This window comes from Hemiscyllium ocellatum, chromosome 5, assembly GCF_020745735.1.
Source record: "Hemiscyllium ocellatum isolate sHemOce1 chromosome 5, sHemOce1.pat.X.cur, whole genome shotgun sequence".
NCBI lineage: Eukaryota > Metazoa > Chordata > Chondrichthyes > Orectolobiformes > Hemiscylliidae > Hemiscyllium > Hemiscyllium ocellatum.
Window position 1 is genome coordinate 138,247,855 of NC_083405.1, and position 18,967 is coordinate 138,266,821.

The 18,967-nt window shown below is 45.5% G+C and overlaps 1 protein-coding gene across 2 annotated transcripts; it reads right to left on the reverse strand.

Moving 5' to 3' along the window:
* Positions 1-311: 311 nt before the first annotated feature.
* On the reverse strand, positions 312-5,204 carry LOC132816181 (transmembrane protein 276-like). 2 transcript variants are annotated; one of them, XM_060825675.1, is made up of 3 exons: positions 5,019-5,204; positions 4,186-4,298; positions 312-1,170 (listed from the first exon to the last, which is right to left on the reverse strand). In XM_060825675.1, exons 2-3 carry the CDS (start codon positions 4,288-4,290, stop codon positions 658-660), a joined length of 618 nt encoding a protein of 205 aa, XP_060681658.1. In that variant the 5' UTR covers positions 4,291-4,298; positions 5,019-5,204; the 3' UTR covers positions 312-657. The 2 variants fall into 2 exon arrangements, with proteins under 2 accessions (XP_060681658.1, XP_060681657.1); XM_060825674.1 differs by having other exon boundaries at positions 4,186-4,395.
* Between the last annotated feature and the right edge of the window lie 13,763 nt (positions 5,205-18,967).

The window sequence follows — 18,967 nt, forward strand, 5'->3', positions numbered from 1 at the left end:
GGATTAGATACAGACTAAAACTCCCCCTACACTTTCCCAACACAATCAGAACAGGTACAGCACAGGATTAGATACTGAGTAAAGCTCGCTCTACACTTTCCCATTCAAATGCTCCCAGGACAGGGACAGCAGAGGATTAAATAAACAGTAGCGCTTCTTCCATTCTGCCTGACACTCAGGATGTTCTACACCAGTCCTCAAGGATAATTCAGGAGTGAGACTATTATCTGGTGCTGAATTCATACTTCCTAATGGGAATGACAGGAACAGAAAATCATGTAGTGAAACACAGACAGACAAAACACACACAATGCACAACAGAACCAGAACTTTATTGGGATAAAAGACATTTAAATGACAGGAAACATTGTTCCTGCAATGATCTGAACGTGAGCTGAACAACTTTCTCACTCAAACCGGTTTCGCTGGGGACGCAATGTCCACCTCACTGCTGTCTGGTCAGTTCTTCTGCACTCATTCAGAGCTGAGTTGTTGCTGACCACATGGGTGGCCTGGGGTTAAGAGGTTAGAGAGTAAAGGTCAACCTGGGTTGAGGGCATCCTGTATCATGCCAGTGAAGTCAAGGATCAGGGTCCTTCTGTTCCCGTTTGGTGATAGCTCCAGGAAGATGGTGTTCCTACGGTGACAGAGCAGGGGTCATGTTGTTTCTGCCTGCTGCTGCTGCTGTGTGTCCAGTGCTCGATGCAGTGCCACCACTCCACAGGTCAGCAGGACATTCCGAACCACCACCTCCTTCAGGCCCAGCTGTTCGCCCAGCCGAAACTCCTTCGCCATGCCAGCTAAGCCGACGGCCAGGCTGCCCAGGATGCCGTACAGGTTGGTGGTGACGAGGCAGACGGTCAGGACAGAGAGGACAGGAGCAGCAATGGCCAAGCTCACCGCGGTCTCCCGGCCCTCCTCAGCCAGACCACCACAGCAGCCGGCGATCAGGATGCCGACAACCGCTGCTGAGTTTGCCGCCAGGCGGTCACCATTGAGCCAGTGGAAGCCAAAGGAGACGAGGGGCAGCCCGATGACCATGGAGAGCCAGCTGATGTCCCGCAGGCTGACTGTCAGGAGGACAGAGGGCTCCTCAGTGTACGAGTGGATGGCACTCAGTGCCCCCGCACTGGCCTGCATCAGGAAGCCAGTGGCACACCCCAGATTTACCTGAGAAACAAGACACAGATACTGGAGATAGTCTGGAGTCCTCCGCTTGCTCTAACACTTCCTGCTTCTACTTTTAGTTTCAGTTTAAATAGTCTTTCTACCAGACTCAAATTAGAGTTTCTTTTGTCAGGCAGCCTTGGCCTTAACTCCAGGCATCAGAAACAGGGATTAGGGTTTGGTTAGCTCTCACTGTGGAGCTCTTAGTGACCATGGCATCGCTTCCCTGAAGGGTTTTTACGCCATTTGGTAAAAATATCTCTTCTCGACTCACCTTCTGCTACTTTTTTTAAAACCCGATAGTTTCGTTATGCAGAACTTGAGGGTATTGCTGAAAAAATACACTTTGTTGAATCTTTTCCTCTTGTACTCATCAGGACAATTCACAAGAATACCAATTCAAGGGGGAAAAACAAAGTTTACCACATGACTGGAGAATGCTGATTGCCTGGAACATGGTGTCTGATGGCCATGGAGAATGCATTAGTTAATGTACATTAAACAGTTAGCTGTCAGACTTTATTTGAACGTTAAACTAGGCAGGTAGACATTCTTGATGAAGAGCCTCTGCTCGAAACGGCGATTCTCCTGCTCTTCGGATGCTGCCTGACCTGCTGCGCTTCTCCAGCAACACATTTTCAGCTCTGACTCTCCAGCGTCTGCAGTCCTCACTTTCTGCAGGTTGTCTCTCCTGGTGAACTACCTGCTACTCTTCGAGGAGAAAGTGAGAACTGCAGATGCTGGAGTATCAGAGCTGAAAATGTGTTGCTGGAAAAGCGCGGGTCAGGCAGCATCCAAGGAGCAGGAGAATCGACGTTTCGGGCATGGAAACGTCGATTCTCCTGCTCTTTGGATGCTGCCTGACCTGCTGCGCTTTTCTAGCCATACATTTTCAGCTCGTACCTGCTACTCTGCCAAGCACACAAACATAAGTGTAGTATTTGAATTTCAGTGCCAGTGTGATGCCATAGGATTTGATTTATTGTTGTCACACATACTTGATGAAAGTAAAAAGTTTTGTTTTAAGAGCAGTACAGGCAGATCTTAATTTACAAGGATATACAGATCATAGGGTGATTGAACAGAGCAAAGCATATAGGGTTATGGCTGCACGGGAGGTGCACAAAAACACAGCTCATATTAGATTTAAAATTTGAGAGATGTATTCCACAGTCTAATAACAGGGGGGAAGAAGCTGTTCTTGAATCTGTTGGTGCGCGTGCTTAAGCGTTTGTATCTTCTAGGAGAAAGTGAGGACTGCAGATAAGCCATTCCTCATGAAGGGCTTATGCCCGAAATGTCAATTCTCCTGCTCCTCAGATGCTGCCTGACCTGCTGTGCTTTTCCAGCAACACACTCTCGACTTTTGTATCTTCTGCCTGACTGAAGAGGTTGGAAGAGGTATCTTTGAGGTTGTTGGTTGCTTTTCTGTGGCAATGGGAAGTGTAAGTGTTGGGAGATTGCCTTCCATGATGGTCTGGGCTGAGTTTACAACTTTCTTCAGTTTTTTTTACAGTCCAGAGCAGTTGCCATACCAGGCTGTGATGCACTTGCATAGTATGCTTCCAATGGTAAATCTGTAAAACTTGGTGGGGGCCCTTGTGGACAAGCCAGATTGGCAGATGGTATCAAACAGCACACACCTTCAACTGTTTACAACAAGCGAGGTACTGAGTGCACTCAATCAGCTTATACTTGCAAAACCTGCATCCCAATGTCCAATATTAGATGTGATTCTGCAACCAATTACTGACAACCAATTTACAATTGTCAGTCAGAGCTGCAGCGTGTATACGTGGAGCTCCATGTACTGTATTAATAGAAAGTGCCCTGTTCATTACAGGCAGGATGTGGAGGTGCTGGTGTTGGACTGGGATGGACAAGGTAAGAAGTCACACAACACCAGGTTACAGTCCAACAGGTTTATTTGGAACCGCAAGCTGTCGGAGTGCTACTCCCTCAGAAAGCCCCTTCACCTGATGAAGGAGCAGCGCTCCAAAAGCTTGTGATTTCAAATAAACCTGTTGGACTACAGCCTGGTGCCGTGTGACTTCTGATCTCATTACAGACAGAAGGAACATAAAAAACACACTGCGCCTGTTTCAATCATCACAATAAGTGACATCCATTCACTGGTTTGTTTCTCAGGGAAATGTCTTGACCAATCTCTCAACCAACATAGCTTAAAATTTAAACAAATCTTGGCAGTTAACTGTCAGCTAGCATTCAAGATTGCATCTTCCATAGTATTGCCTCTGCAAATCAGATTCACTCGCTAACCAATCTGCATTCTCCTCTCAAGCAGAATTAGTATTCTTGCAAGATGTCCTGATGAGTGCAAGATGAAGAACTTTGATACAATGTGTGTTTGCTCAGCAATACTGAAGCATCTTAAACCTATGCTGCCTGGTTAGAGGAACAGATTTTCCAATCCATCCTATTGAAGCCCAAGATCCCATAGTGGGCTCAAGGGAGCAACTGGACTTGCAAGCTCTGAGCCAGCAGTGATGGGAGGGAACGCCAAAATGGGACAATCCTGGGATTGGAAGTGAGGGCCCTCTAAATATGGGTACTTTTTTTTGGGTAGCCTGTGTCTAGTACAATGAGCTCCGAGTTCCAGTTGTTGACCCCAACAGAGCCGAAAAGTGTCAGGTATCTGAGCTGTACGTTTTGTCTGTATCACTGTTTGTGTTAAAGACCCACCGTGGCCAAATGCCTCTCCCTCCTGTGCCCCCAGTTATCACCCTAGGGTTGCACCAAGCATTAAAATGGGCTCACAACAGAAGCCTGCAAGGGAAGCACTGGTCCGCATCCTTGATAATTTCATACACTCAAATTAGATCGCTCCTCAGCATGGTCAGTTCCAGAGATAACAACTCAACTTCTCCAATCCTTTCTCATTGCTTAAACACCTCCCACCCAGTCCCATTATCATTCTCTCAGTGTCCTCTGTATTCTCTCTGTTGCAGCAACGTTCCTCCTGTAACATAGTAGTGATCAGGTGCTGTTAGGACTCACCTTATGGGCACGGCAAGTTGCCATTAATGCCGTAGTACACAGCAAAAAGCTGGTGATCACCAAAGCCCACTCCCTCTCCTTGGGCACCAACTTCCCACTTGCCATTGCCGATGCTACTTGGTCCGGAGTTACAATGTGGGAAAGCGCAAAGGCTCTGATTAGTAAACCTCTTGCAAATCCAAGAAGTTCCAGCAGAACACCCTTTCAATTCTGTTCAAAACAATAATCCGGAAACAAACACAGTGACCATGAAGATGGTAGCTGTCTTTATGAACCAAAATTGTTCAATAAAACCCCTTTAACAAAGGAAGTGAATCATCCTTATCCAGTTCAGGTCCTCGTGAGATCACAACGCCATCCAACTCAAGACTGTCCTCAGTCATATTTGAAGCAGACTGGGGCAAGATTGAGGAGTGAGAGGATCAGAGGCGGGGAGATTGGTCGAGGGGGTTCAGGGGATAGGGTAAGAGCATTGTGGGAGTTAGGGGGAAGAATGCTCAGGGGGGTCTGTTTGAGTGGGTGCAGTTGGGGAGTATATTTGAGGGAGTTAGTGCAGTTACCACATATGGCCACCGGGGGGACCCAGATCACAAATCAGGGTTCGAACCGCGACTGTTTCCATGGAGACAGGTTGACCCCGCCCCCTCCGCCCGAAACCCGCCCTCCCCAGCCGAGCCCCGCCCCCCACAGCCGAGCCCCGCCTCCCCGCAGCTGAGCCCCGCTCCCTCTCAGCCGAGCCCCGCCCCCTCTCAGCCGAGCCCCGCCCCCCACTCAGCCGAGCCCCGCCCCTCCACCCGAGCGCCGCCGCACATACACAGAGCTCCGGCCCTCACCTTCTCAGTCCCGGCCACCCTGCTCCTCTCAATTTATTTCCCCCCCCACTTCGGCCCGGTCTCCGCGGCCTCCCTCAGTGTCTTGCAGCCAGTTGCCTGTCGGCGCCGTTCCCACTCCCTTCTCTGAGGAACCACCGCCAAAGGTCGCCTCCAGCCAACAAGGAGCCGTAGGGCGGTCCGATGGTTCTTCCCATTCCCCAGTGTGGAGCATCGGCGCCCTCCTGCGGCCAGGAGGAGCAGCGCGCAGTCCGTTGGGGACCTGGTTCGCAGCGCCCTCTCCTGGAAGCGAACGGCAGAAACAAACTGAGCTGAGGTTCACGATGCGAGGGGTCATGGAAAGGTCAACATTTTGGAGCCTGTTCAGCTCATCAGATGGCACAATATGCTAGGATTTAGGATTGTACCTGAAATAACCCCACACAGGCCTGTCACCAAGTTACCCCTTATTTACACGTGCAGAGACCTGGTTGGATTTCCTCAGAGTGAGCACTACCCTGACCCTCCTGCTTCTTTTTTTATTTTATTAAACAGATTGCAAAACAGTTTACAATAAACATTTACAGCTGTACAAGAGACAGCAATTTTACAAGGGAGAGGAGCAGCAAAGCTAGGCCCCAAACCCTATCGTTTGACCATTTTACAGGGAGTGGAGGACAACCCTCAAACCCCAGTTCCACATTTAACAAGACAGTGACAATGACATTTGTACATTAAACAATACAGACCCAGCAAGCCCCCACCCCTCCCACCTTTCGACCACTCTAAGGCAGCCCGACCCTCCTGCTTCTTTCTGTCAGCCAGGACTCCCCAATTGGACCAGATTAACAGCCCCAATCTGGGCACTCATATTCCATGAGGTCCACCTGACTGATGTAATTATAGTCAACACAGTACCTAGTGCTACTCTTCACTGAACACTGCGATTACTTTCCTTTTCAGTTTAATGGTCCAACTCTCTTTTGAATACCATAGTTGAGTCTGCCTCCACACACTCTTTAGCAGATTATTTCAGAGGTCAAAGTATTTTCAATCATTACTCATAGAGTCATAGAGATGTACAGCACGGAAACAGACCCTCCGGTCCAACCCATCCATGCCAACGAGATATCCCAACCCAATCTAGTCCCACCTGCCAGCACCCAGCCCATATCACTCTAAACCCTTCTATTCATATACCCATCCAAATGCCTCTTAAATGTTGCAATTGTACCAGCCTTCACCACATCCTCTGGCAGCTCATTCCATACATGTACCATCTTCTGTGTGAAAAAGTTGCCCTTTAGGTCTCTTTTATATCTTTCCCCTCTCACCCTAAACCTATGCCCTCTAGTTCTGGACTCTCTGACCCCTGGGAAAAGACTTTGCCTATTTACCCTATCCATGTCCCTCATAATTTTGTAAACCTCTGTAAGGTCACCCCTCAGCCTCCAACGCTCCAGGGAAAACAGCCCCAGCCTGTTCAGCCTCCCCCTGTAGCTCAAATCCTCCAACCCTGGCAACATTCTTGTAAATCTTTTCTGAATCCTTTCAAGTTTCACAACATCTTTCCGATAGGAAGGAGACCAGAATTGCACTATTTATCTTATCCATGCCCCTCATAATTTTGTAAACATCTCTTAGGTCTCCCAAAAACAATTTGTAGAGATGATTCCTTCCAATCATTTGCAGTAAGTTCTTCACATGAATAAATTTGCAACTTAGATTACTTACAGGTTAGATTATTTACAGTGTGGAAACAGGCCCTTCGGCCCAACAAGTCTACACCGACTCTCTGAAGAGCAACCCACCTAGACCCATTTCCCTATATTTACCCCCTCACCTAACGCTATGGGCAATTTAGCATGGCCATTTCACCTGACCTGCACATCTTTGGACTGTGGGAGGAAACCAGAGCACCCAGAGGAAACCCACGCAGACACAGGGAGAAACACCACACAGACAGTTTGCCCGAGGTGGGAAATGAACCCGGGTCTCTGGCGCTGTGAGGCAGCAGTGCTAACCACTGTGTCACCATGCCGCCCCTATCCATGTCCTTAGTGGGCTTGTTCAAAATTTATAACATTGGAGTAGCATATAGTATAGCAACCTCACAGTGCCAGGGACCCAGGTTCAATTCCAGCCTCAGATGGTTCTGGAGCTTGCATGTTCTCCCTATCTGCATAGGATTCCTCCCACAGTCTAAAGATGTGCAGGTTTGATGGATTGACTGTGCTAAAATGCTCCATGATGTATAGGCTAGGTGGATTGGTCATGGTAAATTGTCTGTAGTGTTAGGTGCATTAGTCAGGGGCGGCACAGTGGTTCTGTGGTAAGCACTGCTGCCTCACAGCGGATCTGGGTTTGATTCCAGCCTCAGGCGACTGTCTGTGTGGAGTTTGCTGTGCCCAGTGACTGCGTGGGTTTCCTCCGGGTGCTCCAGTTTCTTCCCACAGTCAAAAGATGTGCAGGTTAGGTGAATTGGCCATGCTAAATTCCCCATAGTGTTAGGTGCATTAGTCAGGGGTAAACACAGGGTAGGGGAATGGGTGTGGGTGGGTTACTCTTCAGAGGATCAGTGTGGACTTGTTGGGCCAGAGGGCCTGTTTCCATACAGTAGGGAATCTAATCTAAATGCACAGGGATGGGGTGGTTCTGTGGAATACTCTTTGGTGGGTCAGTGCAGACTCAATGGGCCAAATGACCTCTTTCTGCACTGTAGGGATTTTATGCATCTTTCTATGTGTGATTTCTTGCACATTCTCCTTTATGGAAGGGATATTTTGCTCTCATGTTCAGTACTGCAGTGCTTATATTTTCACACATATCTCTAAATTGAGTTTGCATGAAATCCCCCCATTTCACTGTATTTTAGCTAGCATTCCCCCCTTCCATTCCTTATCCATTTTTCCATTACCTTGTCTTATCATTCTCTTTTCTTTATATGTTGTTGTAGACTGACTATATCTAGTTACCAAGCCTACAAAGTATAAGATGAAAACGTTTTTCCTGATTCCATACTTTGGCAAGTCCATTACTACAGCTTGTTACGGTCTCTTGCCAAAGAGGACACTGAATCCTACATCCTTCAGTAGGATTTCTAACCTATGAGAGGCTGGATATGAAAAACGCCATTGTAGTTTTCATGTATTTAACCTTTGTTTCTTTAAATTGCTATGTCCTGATGCAAATAACATTTGCTAAATGCATTGATTCGCGGATTTATTTCTTGCTAAGGAACTGTTTCAAAGTTCATGTTGTCTAAACAGCAAATCCAGTAACTTCCCAGGAAGCTGGCAGTGTTCCATGTACAGCTATATTTGAGCCTTTTTCAAGGATGGCCTGCTCAACTGTAAGGATATTGGACTTCATCCTACAGCTGTGCTGACCATGAGGTTTAAACTGGGTACTTTACAGGGGATTACAATGCTTTTGGTGAATTCAGAATGTTGTCACCTCCAAACTTGATGGAGCTAGAAGTCTCAAATTTCTTAACCTTACTTTGGGTCTTGTCAACTCCATCCACTGTCCAATACAAACTGGGTACATTCCCTTGAGAAATAAAAATGGTATGTCCAAAACTACAGTACCCTGTATTACTAAGGATATTGACAAGAAAATAAAGAAAGAAAGAAAGATTAAGAATGGCAACGGAAATCAGAAAAAGTATCTCAAATGCAGGAGAGGCTAAGGCTGCAATAAAGAAGACTAAGAGGAAGCCCGAGGAAAGGATGGCAGGCTGTGCTAAACAAATAGTAAAATGTTCTTCAAACATGTTAACAGTAAAAGATTAGTGAAGGATAGAGTAATTCAAGCAAATCGATGAGACAGACAACCAAGACACCTTCCTTTGTGGATAGTGTTTATTGATTACACAGTCTTACAGCTCCCTCCACCCCACAGTGCTTCCTTCATATTGTATATGTGCTCAGACAATTAATAGGCACCACCAAAGTGAGGTCTGCAGGGTCGAGAGTGTGTTGCTGGAAAAGCACAGCAGGTCAGGCAGCATCCGAGAAGCAGGAGAATCAACGTTTTGGGCCGGAGCCCTTCATTAGGAATGAGGCTGAGAGCCTCGGGGATGGAGAGATAAATGAAATGGGGGGGGGGCGGGGGGGGGGGGGGGGGGGGGGGGGGGGGCTGGGAAGAACGTAGCTCTTAGCTATCCTCTGATGATTCCTGATGAAGGGCTCCAGCCTGTAACGTCAATTCTCCTGCTCCTCGGATGCTGCCTGACCTGCTGTGCTTTTCCAGCAACACACTCTCGACCATCTTCTTCTTAACCTTAAATAAAGAGATGAACAAACTTAACAACATGATTGACCAGATGTGAACAGGCAGCAAGTGTTAGCCTGTTAAAGAAATTAGGGAGAGAGAAAATCAGGAACTACTGTCTCTTTAGCCTCACATCAGTATTGGGCAAAATGCTGGAATCCATAATTCAGGGACCTTTAGAGGGAAATAAGTTTTGACAAATCATTTTTTTTTAAATTTATTTGTACAAATTAGTTTTACTGAGGTTTTAACCACCTGTTTAAATAATGGAGAGCTAATGAATGTGGTGTAAGTGAGGACTGTAGATGCAGAAGATCAGAGTCGAAAGCGTAGTGTTGGGAAAGCACAGCAGGTCAGGCAGCATCCGAGGAGCAGGAGAATCGACATTTCGGGCATAAGCCCCTCATCAGGAATCATTCCTGATGAAAGGCTCCTGCCCGAAACGTCAATTCTGCTGCTCCTCGCATGCTGCCTGACCTGCTGTGATTTTTCAGCACTACACTCTCGACGATAATGAATATGGTGTGTTTCGATTTTCAAATTGATTACCCAGTTAGGTTACTAGTTAGAACTATCTAGCTGGCAGTTCGGACTCATTTCTGGGGAATTTCAGCAAGGAGGAACACAGGCGGCTCTGCAATTCGCTAAGTGATGGAATTCAGTGGGAGGGAAGGATTACTTTGATCTTTTACAAAAAAAGAAGTGGTCTGACAGAGGGAGCTGAAGACTAGCAGCACAGTATAAGAGCTGAACCCTAGGTGAGAAGATTGGTGAGTGTTGGTGATTTACAACAACGATAGTCACCCAAGACTGGTATTGAACCCAGCACCCTGGTGCTGCGAAGCAGCTGTGCTAAGCACTGAGCCACCCTTTAAATAATAAACTAATGGTTCTTGCAAACTGCATGAGTGAGAGCTCATGGCATCATTGTACAGAGGACATTCAAGTGGAGGTTGTAAAAAGGAATGAAGTGGTAGTAGGGGCTGCATAGGTAGGGCTACAGATACTACTCTCAGCAGCCCATTCTCTGTATATAGCCCAAAGGCCATGCTGCCTGCTCAGTGCCATGGTTATCTGCTCTCGGCTGGAAAGAAAGGAAAGAACTCAGTTGTTGTGATCCATGGAAGTACCAAAGGCATGGGTGCAAGGAATGAAGTTCTGCCACTGGGAAGGAGGCCGATATAACAAGCAGAAGTGGAAAGATGTCTGAGCCAGAACTTAGATCAGAGCTGTATCAGTGGCTGAAAGACTGTCATTAGAAAAATAGGTTTCCATTCTCAGGCACTGACACCAGCCTGTTCAAGGCAATGACAGAGATGTACGACCAGGGCAGCCTTCACCTGAAAGGTGCTGGAGTGTGTCTGTCTGTGCGTGTGTTTCACCTGAGGGATGATTTGGAAAATCAAAGATAAAAGGACAAAGTAACAAGACATCCTTAAACTGGAAAGACAGCAAAGAAGATTTCCAACGCTGTTGCCAGGAAGAGTAGGCCTAAGTTATAGGAAGAGTCAAGAGTGTGGTGCTGAAAAAGGAGCAGGAGAATCAATGTTTTGGGCATAAGCCCTTCATCAGGAATGAAGGGCATAAATCCTTCCTCGATTCCTGATAAAGGGCTTATGCCCAAAATGTTGACTCACCTGGTCCTCGGATGCTGCCTGACCTGCTGTGCTTTTCCAGCACCACACTCTCGACTCTGATCTCCAGCATCTGCAGTCCTCACTTTCTACTGAGTTACAGGAAGAGGTCAGCCAGGATAGGACTTTATTCCTTGGAATGTTGGAGAATGAGGGGTGACCTTATTGAAATGTATAAAATCATGAGGGGCATAGATAGGATAAATGCAGATAATCTTTTCCCCAGGGATGGGGGATTGAAAACTAGAGGGTATAGGTTTAAGGTGAGAGGGGAAAGGTTTAGGAAGGACCTGAGGGACAACTTCTTCACAGAGTGGTGCGTATATAGAATGGGCTGCCAGAGAAAGTGGCTGAGGCAGGTACAATAGCAACATTTTAAAAACATTTAGATAGGTACATGGATGGGAAGAGTTTAGAAGGATATGGACCAAACGCAGGAACTAGCTGAGTGGGCACCATGGTCAGCATGGACTAGTTTGGGCCGAAGGGCCTGTTTCCATGCTGTATTACTCTATAGTTCAATGACTCTAAGACAAGAAAACAGAACAGGGTGATGATATATGGTACAATAGCTACAGCATACAAGCAGAAGAATGCAAATATGGACAGAGTAGGGAAGAACAATAAAAATTCAGAATTTAAGGCGGTTTCTCCAAATATACACAGCACGTGTAATGAGATGGATTGGTCAATTGAACAAATAAAAATAAGGATGACCATTAAAGAGACATGGTTGCAAGGTGACCAAGTCTCGGACATGAATATTCAAAGATATTTGATATTTCTAGAAGGACAGGAAGAAAAGGAAAGGTGAAGAGATCGTTCTTTTAATAAAGGAAGGGATCAGAAGATGAATATCACGGTTCGGAAGATCAAGATGGAGAGACAGTTTGGCTGGAAATAAGAAATATTGAAAGTAAAATAACCTTTGCTGAAAGTGGCTTATAGGTTCCCCAGCAGTAGCTACACAGTAGGAATAATATGAATCAACGGGAGCCTATAAGAAAGATACTGTAATAATGGTTGGTGACTTTAATCTCCACATTGATTAGACAAATCAGATTGGCAAGGATAGCCTGAAGAATGTTAGCGGTTTGTTTTTGAACAACACATTCTGCAACCTGAAACAAAAACAAAAATTGCTGGAAAGGTTGCGCAGGTCTGGCAGCATCTGTGGAGAGAAGTAAGAGTTAACGTTTCGAGTCGAGTGACCCTTCCTCAGAACCGGTTCTGTATTTTATTATTAGTGTCTTAAACATAACTACAATTACAATGATACGAAGACAATAAAAACCGAACAAACTGCAAATGCTGTAAATCAGAAACCAAAACAGAAATTGCTGAAAAAGTTCAGCAGATCTGGCCGTATCTGTGGAGAGAAGGACCCTCCAGAGAAAGTTCACTTGACCTGTAGTGTTAACTCTGATTTATCTCCATAAGTGGGTGGCATGGTGGCACAGTGGTTAGCACTGCTGCCTCACAGCGCCAGCGTCCCGCCTCAGACGACTCTCTGTGTGGAGTTTGCACATTTTCCCCATGTCTGTGTGGGTTTCCTCCGGGTGCTCCGGTTTCCTCCCACAATCCAAAAATATGCAGGTTAGGTGAATTGGCCATGCTAAATTGCCCGTAGTGTTAGGTGAAGGGGTAAATGTAGGGGAATGGGTCTTTGTGAAACTAGGGAAGCCTTGCTACTACTGTCAAGGGCATTAGAAAGATTGTACCTACAGTACTGTGAGGTGAGAGGTAGGGATCTCACAGAGTGGATGCTGATAGGATGTTTCTCCTTATGGTGGTGGGGGGGTGGGTCTAGAACGAGAGAGCACAATTTCAGAATAAAGTGAAAGATTACTTAAGATGAAAATGACGACAAATTTCTTCTCCTAGTGGTTCGTTAGTGTTTAGTACAATCCTTCCCCACAAAGCAATTGAAACAAACAAATATATTCCAGGCTGCATTAGACAGAGTCTCAATCTGCAGAGGAGTCAAAAGAAAGAGCACAGCTGAAATTCTGTACCCTGTATTAGTTAGCTTATTTCAGGGAGAATGTAAGTGCTTTAGAGGCATTTCAGAGCAAGTTTATTAAACTAATACTTGAAATGGGCGGCTTGTCTTATGAGGAAAGGTTGAACAGGTTATGGCTTGTATCTGTGAAGTTTAGAGGTGTAACTCAATTGAAATATAAAATGTTAAGGGGTCATAGAAATATACAGCAGGAGGAGTCCACACAGCTCTGAGTCTGCTCTGCCAATCAATATGATTATGGCTGTTCATCCAACTCAATATCCTGCTCTCATTCATCCCCGATATCCTTTCATCCCTTTAGCCCCAAGTGCAATGTCCAACTCCTTCTTGAAATCATACAATGTTTTGGCCGCAGCTGCTTTTCTTGGTAATGTCCAAATTTAAAAATCACCCAACACCAGGTTATAGTCCAACAGGTTTATTTGAAAGCACTAGCTTTTCGAGCACTGCTCCTGTAGCACTCTGAAAGCTAGTGCTTCCAAATAAACCCGTTGGACTATAACCTGGTGTTGTGTGATTTTTAAGTAGGTACACCCCAGTCCAACACCAGCATCTCCAAATCATTTCATGTAGTGCATTCCACAGCATCACCACTCTCTGAGTGAAGACATTTCTGTCCATCTCAATCTTAAGTTGTTTACCGTATATCCTTAAACTGTGACCCCTAGTTCTGGAGCCCCCTTTCATTAGGAACATCCTTTCTGCATCTACGCTGTGTAATCCTGTTAGAATTTTATATGTTTCCTTGAGATTTCCAACACCCTCCTCTCTCCCCAAACTGCAGCACCACCACTTCAATCCTGATCAATTTAACCTCTCTTCCTAGATCAGTCCTGCCATCCTGGAATCAATCTGGTAAACCTTTGCTGCACTCCCTTTATGGCATGAATATCCTCTCTCAGATAGGTTGACCAAAACTACATACCATACTCCAGGTGTGGTCTCACCAAGATCCTGCATAATTGCAACAAGACAACCCTGTTCCTGTACATAAATTCTCTCGCAATGAAGACCAACGTACCATTTGCCTCTTAGCTTCAGTGACTGGTGTACAAGGATACCCAGGTCACATAGTACATTCCCCTCTCCCAATCTATCACCATTCAGATAATCACTTGCAGTCCTGTTTTTGCTCCCAATCTGGATAACCTCACATTTGTCCACATTATACTGCATCTGCCACGCACTTACCCTCTTATTCAGCCTGACCAAATCACACTGAAGCAACTCTATATCCTTCTCGTGGTTCACCCTCCCACCCACCTTTAGAACATAGAACAACAGAGGCCTTTGGGCCCACAATATTGTGGCAAGCATTTATTGCAATCTAGCATGAACCTAACCTACACACCACTCAATTTACTCCCATCCATTTGCTTGTCCAGCAGTCGCTTAAATGTCCCTAATGTCTCTGACTCTACTACCATCACTGGCAATGCATTCCACACACCCACCACTCTCTGAGTAAAGAACCTACCTCTGACATCTCCCCTATACCTTCCTTCAATCACCTTAAAATTATGACCCCTTGTGACAGCCATTTCTGCCCTGGGAAACATCTCTAGCTATCTACTCTCCCTATGCCTCTCATTACCTTGTACACCTCTATCAAGTCACCTCTCTTCCTTCTGCTCTCCAGTGTGAAAAGCCCTAGCTCACTCAACCTCTCTTCATAAAAGAAGCCCTCCAATTCAGGCAGCATCCTGGTAAATCTCCTCTGCACACTCTGTAAAGCATCTACATCCTTCCTATAATGAGGCAACCAGAACCAGACACAATATTCTAAGTGTGGTCTAACCAGGGTTTTATAGAGCTGCAACAAAACCTCGCGCCTCTTAAAGTTAACCCCTCTGCTAATGAAAGCCAAACACCATATGCCTTCTTCACAACCCTATCAACTTGGGTGGCAACTTTGAGGGATCTATGTACATGGGCCCCAAGATCCTTCTGTTCCTCCACACTGCCAAGAATTTGGTCTTTAACCCTGTATTCAGCATTCAAATCCAACCTTCCAAAATGAATCATTTCGCATTTATCCAAGTTGAACTCCATCTGCCACTTCTCAGCCCAGCTCTGCATCCTGTCAATGTCCTGTTGTAGCCTGTAACAGCCCTCAAAACTGTCTACAACACCACCGACCTTTGTGTCATCAGCAAACTTACTAACCCACTCTTCCATTTCTTCATGCAAGTCTTTGACAAAAACGACAAAGAGCAGAGGCCCAAGTACAGATCCCTGCAGGACACCATTGGCCACCGACCTCCAGGCGGAATATTTTCCATCCACTAACACTCACTATCGACTTTTGGCCAACCAGTTCTGTATCCAGACAGTCAAATTTCCATAAAGACTGTAGTGCTGGAAAAGCACAGCCAGTCAGGCAGCATCTGAGGAGCAGGAGAGTCGACGTTTCGGGCATAAGCCCTTCGTCAATTCATCAATTCCTGATGAAGGGCCTATGCCCAAAACGTCTCCTGCTCCTCGGATGCTGCCTGACTAGCTGCGCTTTTCCAGCAACACACTTTTCCATCTGATCTCCACCATCTACAGTCCTCACTTTCTCCTAGCCAAATTTCCATGTATCCCATACCTCCTAACTTTCTGAATGAGCCTACCGTGGGAACCCTTATCAAATGCCTTACTGAAATCCACAAACATCACAACCTTCATTAGCTTGTCTTGTCACATCCTCAATAAGGTTTGTGAGGCGTGACTGCCCCTCACAAAGCTATGCTGACTGTCTTTAATCAATTTGTTTTTCCAAACAGTCATAAATCCTATCTCTCAGAATCTTTTCCAGTACCTTGCTTACCACAGGCATAAAACTGACTCATCTGTAATTCCTAGAGATTTTCCTATTCCCTTTCTCGAATAGAGGAACAACATTTGCCTCCCTCCAATCATTCTGTATTATTCCCATGGAGAGTGAGGATGCAAAGATCATCACCAGAGGCGCAGAAATCTCTATCCTCGCTTCCCGTAGTAACCTTGGATATATCTGGTCCGGCCCTGGGGACTTATCTAGATTTTCCCCAGAATTTCCAGCACATCCACTTCCTTAATATCAATCTGTTCGGGCCTATTAACCTGGTCCACAGTGTTCTCACAAGCAACAAGGTCCCTCTCTCTAGTGAATACTGAAGCAAAAAACTCATTTAAGGGCTCCCCTATCTCTTCAGACTCGAGGCACAGGTTTCCTCCTCTAGCCCTGATCGGCCCTAACCTCTCTCTGATCATTCTCTTATTGCCCACATGCGTGTAGAACGCCTTTGGGTTTTCCCTAATCCTTCCGCCAAGGCTTTGTCGTGCCCCCTTTCCAGCTCTCTTCAGTCCATTTTTGAGTTCTTTCCTTGTTACCCTGTAATCCTCTAAAGCTGTGCAAGACCTTGCTTCCTCAACCTTAAGTAAGCTTCCTTCTTCCTCTTGATGAGAAGCCCCTCTTCTCTTGTCATCCAATGGTCCTTCACCTTACCATTCCTTGCCTGTCTCAGTGGGACAAAGTTATCAAACACTCAGACAACAAGTGCTCCTTCAACAACCTTCACATTTCTGTTGTGCATTTCCACAGAACAATTGTTCCCAATTTATACTCCACAGCTCCTGTCTAATAGCAGTATAATTTCCCCTCCTCCAATTAAATACCTTCCCATACTGTCTGAAAACACTTTGAAAACTTGGAGATATTACGTTTAGTTCCCTCATCTAAATCATTAATGTATATTGTAAATAGCTGGGATTCAAGTACTGATCCATGCAGTACCCTACTCATTACTGGCTGCGATTCAGAAAAAGTCCCATTTATTCCTACTCTTTGTTTCCCGTCTGCCAACCCATTCTCTCTCCATCACAATACATTATCTCCAATCTTACCCTCTTTAATTTCACACACTAATCTCTTCTGTGGGACTGTGTTGAAGTCCAAATAAACCACATCCACTGACTCACCCTCATCATCTCTACCACAGTAGTTACATCCTGAAATAATTCAAGTTGATTTGTGAACTCTGATTCCCTTTCGGAAATCCATGCTGAGTCTGTCCGATTATGCCATTGTTTTCAAAGTGCTCAGCTATTAGTTCTTTTCTCATGGGCTTTAGCATTTTCTCCACCTACCAATGTCAGGCTGATTGGTCAGTAATTCCCTGTTTTCTCTCTAACTCCCTTTTGACATAGACAGGTTACATTAGCTATTCCCAATCTGTATGATGTGGAGGTGCTGGCGGTGGACTAGGGTGGACAAAGTCAGATGTCAACTTGCCTCAGGCTTGTAAAAATAGAAATAAATGTCATTCTAACACAAATGGTTACTTCAGTCAAATTTTGTCCAGTGCAGTAAAACAAATTACAGTTAGGGGAACCTCTCACCTGTTGAAAGAAGCAACACTCCGAAAGCTTGTGATTTCAAATAAACCTGTTGGATGATAACCTGGTGTCATGTGATTTCTGACTTTCTCTAATCTTTAGGAACTGTTCCAGAATCCCTAAGAATTCCGGAAGATAACCAATGCATCAACTATTTCTAGGGCCACTTCCTGAAGTACTTTTGTGGATTATCAGCTCCTTGGGGATTTATCAGCCTTCAATCCCATCAATTTCCAAAACACTATTTCCCTACTCAGATTTGCTTCCGTTCCGCTCTCTTAGTAAACCCTATGTCCCCTAGCATTTCTAGATGTTACCTGTGAACATAGAACCAAAGTATCTATTTAACTGGTCAGCTATTTATTTGTCCCCTTTGATAAATTCTCCTGTTTCTGACTGTCAAAGACTTATCTTTGTCTTTACCGATCTTTCTCTTTTCACATACCTAAGAAATGGGCACAGTGGGCAGCACGGTGGCACAGTGGTTAGCACTGCTGCCTCACAGCGCCAGAGACCCGGGTTCAATTCCCACCTCAGGCGACTGACTGTGTGGAGATTGCACATTCTCTCTGTGTCTGCGTGGGTTTCCTCTGGGTGCTCCTGTTTCCTCCCACAATCCAAAGATGTGCGGGTCAGGTGAATTGGCCAGGATAAATTGCCCATAGTGTTAGGTAAGGGGTAAATGTAGGGGTATGGGTGGGTTGCGCTTCGGTGGGTCGGTGTAGTCTTTGCGGTCAGTTTGTAAGTTTCCCACAAGCTTACTCTATTTTCCCTTACTTCAACAATCCCTATGTCATCCTTTGCTGAACTCTAAGTGCTCCCACTCCTCAGATGTGTTGTTTTTTATCGTATGCCCAGATGTGGAGAGGACATTCCCTCTTACTTGAGAATTCTAGAACTATGAGTCACTCTAAAAATCAGAGATTGCCCATTTCAAAGGAAATAAGACAAGAAAATCCTCTTTGATCATCATGAGTCAGGTCTCTTCTTGAGAAGGCAGTGGAGGCAGAGTCCTTGAATATTTTAAAAGCAGAGGTAGATAGGTTCTTGATAAGCCAAGGTTGGGGATGTTGGCAAGTTATTTGGGAATGTAGATTTGGAGTTACAATTAGATCAGCCATGATCTTATTGATTGGTGGAGCAGGCTGGAGGGACTGAAAGGCCTAATCCTTTAGATTACTTACAGTGTGGAAACAGGCCCTTCGGACCAACGAGTCCACACCAACCCGCCAAAGTGCAACCCACCCAGACCCATTCCCCTACATATACCCCATTCACCTAACACTAAGGGTAATTTAGCATGGCCAATTCACCTAACCTGTTGCTATTTCCTATGAATCTTTGGAATTCTGAGCCCCAGGGAACTGTGGATGTTCAGTCAGTCCTCGAGTATATTCCAGACAGAGGTTGAGAGATTTTTGGACACCCTGGGAATCAAGTGATATCAGGATACAGTGAGGAAGTAGTGTTAAGATTGAGGATCAGTCTTGAAGGGTTGAAGGAGCTTCTTTTTCTCATCAGCTTATAACCCTGCAGCTATCTGATCTTGACATTGGTTTAAGACTAGAACATCTGCCTATATTTTGTTTTGTATGCTGTTTTTTTTTCATGACTTCATTTTTAAATTCCCTTTTGTTCTTTCACCTTGTTTCCTGATGGTCCCCATCTGGGGTTGTCCT

Bases quoted from the DNA above. Each gene is read 5' to 3' on its own strand.
- LOC132816181 (XM_060825675.1), bottom strand. From the start codon at position 4,290: ATGGCAAGTGGGAAGTTGGTGCCCAAGGAGAGGGAGTGGGCTTTGGTG. The intron at 1,171-4,185 runs GTGAGTCCTAAC...CTTGTTTCTCAG, and splicing joins CAACTTGCCGTGCCCATAAG to GTAAATCTGGGGTGTGCCAC.